At 48.3% G+C, this 2,553-nt stretch overlaps 1 protein-coding gene across 1 annotated transcript; it reads right to left on the reverse strand.

The window, feature by feature from the left end:
- Window positions 1-1,406: 1,406 nt before the first annotated feature.
- Window positions 1,407-2,036, reverse strand: BDV59DRAFT_192416 (uncharacterized protein; the record flags this gene model as incomplete). The annotated part of the gene is made up of 2 exons (XM_073692043.1): window positions 1,407-1,527; window positions 1,633-2,036. The coding sequence occupies 2 exons, from the start codon at window positions 2,034-2,036 to the stop codon at window positions 1,407-1,409; spliced, it is 525 nt and encodes a 174-aa protein (XP_073549276.1).
- Window positions 2,037-2,553: the final 517 nt, after the last annotated feature.

The raw sequence follows: 2,553 nt of genomic DNA on the forward strand, positions 1-2,553 counted from the left end.
CCTGGACACATTTTTTCTCATATCAAGGATAACGGCCCCAGAACCAGAGTATGGAACCCCAAAATTCACAAATAACTATAAGATATACGAACTGGTACGGCAAGATTGCTGGAGCGCCTGGAACAGGCTAAGACCAAGATGAGATGGAGGTGGCGATTGATACTGCGAGGAATAGAGGCAAGAGCAATGAGCTTGTAGTTCTGCTACTGCAGCAGGGCAGTGCTGAGTATTAACTCTGCAGAGACTCTCCCGAGATATCGGCCCGTGCCGCAGGTCGTTTGCGTGAGTACTTTGGCTCAATTCGAGAATGGGACAAAGTTGCTTCGAAAGGCCAATATCGGCTGGCTTTCATCAAAAAAGGTGCCGTTGTCTATCTCAGCATGGTCAAGCTGGAGACGGTCATGCAATCGGATGGGGAAGAGTCAGAGGCAGCCGCCGAGAGACTGCGGCAGATCCACGAGGATGACTCCGCCGCAAAGGAGGCTAAGCTGGCGCTTGCATCACTGTACACGCAGAGGGATAAAGCTCGCGGCCTCTTTCGTGCCGGCATAGTAGAAGCATTCAACATTCTGACTGATAATGACGTTTACAACCATGAAGACGGATTTACCACGATTAGTACTCCCGACGTCTTCAACTAGGGCTGTTCGGGGCCGAACAGCATCCCTGCGAATAGACTCCGAATTCTTTCTGCACGCCACATAGCCTTGACGGCATCATCAGCGCTCTGGACACGCTCCTCACGGCTTGCAGACAGAGAGCTGCATTGCTTTATCGCAAAATACCGTTCGATAACGTAATACTTAAAGAGCTTCTAGCCGAAGAGGAACAGTTAATCACCGCAGACCTCCTCGCGAAGTACGAAAATTGCCAAACGAATTTAAGGGCGCGTCCACGGGATCGGCCCTGGTACGATCTCCAGTATGTCTGGGGCGAGACGAGCAGACTAGTAACTGAAGCGGAAGGAGTTGATGATAGCCAGCGGGCCACCAGGTACTACAAAAGCGAACAAATATTTGCAAAAAATAAGGGTGGGAATTTTGCTGTACCAACTGCGATCAACCCTTGGATAATGACTATGGTCTGCAGGCGTGCAAGTATTGCTCCAATGTGGATCTGTGCGACGCCGGTTGGGGTAAACTGCGATTGGGCAAAACTGGCCAAGCCGTTGTTTGCAGCAGAACACACGACTGACACGAGTTACCGCAAAGGAAAATGGAGCAGTATTTACATGCATGTAAGAGATATTCCTCATGAAGAGACTGACGCTGGGGGCGAGGAAGCGTTCTTTGTTTCTAAATGGCTGAGGACGTGCGAAGGACAAGGGCTGTCCAAGGCAGACTGGGGATTTGAAGCGGAGGATATATAAACTCTCAATTCCGCAGATGAACTCGCCGCAAGTGCTCTTATAGGTTGTCTTTGCGGTTGAAAGTACTTGTACAGCCAGGACACTTGTGTGCACGAGGCTCTATATGCTTGCTCTCAATGTGTCGCATCAGCTCTGCTTTGCGCCCAAGTGCCATTGTACTCGCAATCCTTCCAACCGCATTCCAAGGGCTGGATATTGGGCCTTATAAAATATATTGTTAGGACACATCGTCTGGAAGGCATTGATATCCATATATAGCTTACTCGGGATTAATACTCTTTCGACGTGACCTGCGAGCTCTTGCTCTAGTCCTGCCTCTGTGAACCGGTGTAATATCGATTAGAGTACCACTAATGCCCATGGACGAATCGAGGCCCCTTCCCACAGTTCCATAGGGCGGAAGAGGGTGATAGTTCGCCTCTGCACCCTCGGTTGAACCAGGTATCAAGGTGTGTAGGGCGTCCACGTTCGGTTTTATACCACCAATATCAGTAGAAGTAGCATTTGATCCAAACAGTCCAGTCTGGTATGGCTCAAATAATGCAAGATCAGACAGGAGTAGATCAGAAACGGACGACGGGTTAACAATATTGGTAGGCACTGAGTTGTTCGTTCTATACCAACATTCCGAGTTTCCCCAAGGAAAGTTCTCCGAAGGACAGTCCATTATAGATATTGAAGAGGTCAAACGTAAAAATGGTATATAAAAAAACTTGCTGAGACACTGTTCAGAAGATTTCAAGAGTTAAGAGTCATTACCATATGGGAAGAAAAGGAATCAAGTCCGTGGGATTGCTCCTATTTTATATCCAGCGCGACCAATACATATCCAGAGCGGGCGAATAGCTTTGAGTCTTTATGTATTAGCCCGAACTCTGGACCAATTAGGTTGAGTTCCGTGTCGCATGGAAGGGGCCTGTGCGCAAGATAGGTTCATTTGTCCATTGTGCCAGTGTCACTTTCACTGGCTGAGTATCTCGTTGATCTTCACAACAAAATATTCCATGGATGGGGGTCTCAGATAAGTAGCTAAGATTCAAAGCTATCGTCGAGACTGGAGGACGTTTGCACGTTCCGAAGCATGTAGGTCATCTATATCTTAGCCAATTGTACCAATGCCAGGATTTCCTGGGACTTCGGCCTCTCATACTAACTTCTGGGAGGGAAGTCTATCCCATCGTATT

The sequence above is a fragment of the Aspergillus ambiguus genome (assembly GCF_047715705.1).
Source record: "Aspergillus ambiguus strain CBS 117.58 unplaced genomic scaffold BDV59scaffold_10, whole genome shotgun sequence".
Taxonomy (NCBI): Eukaryota; Fungi; Ascomycota; class Eurotiomycetes; order Eurotiales; family Aspergillaceae; genus Aspergillus; species Aspergillus ambiguus.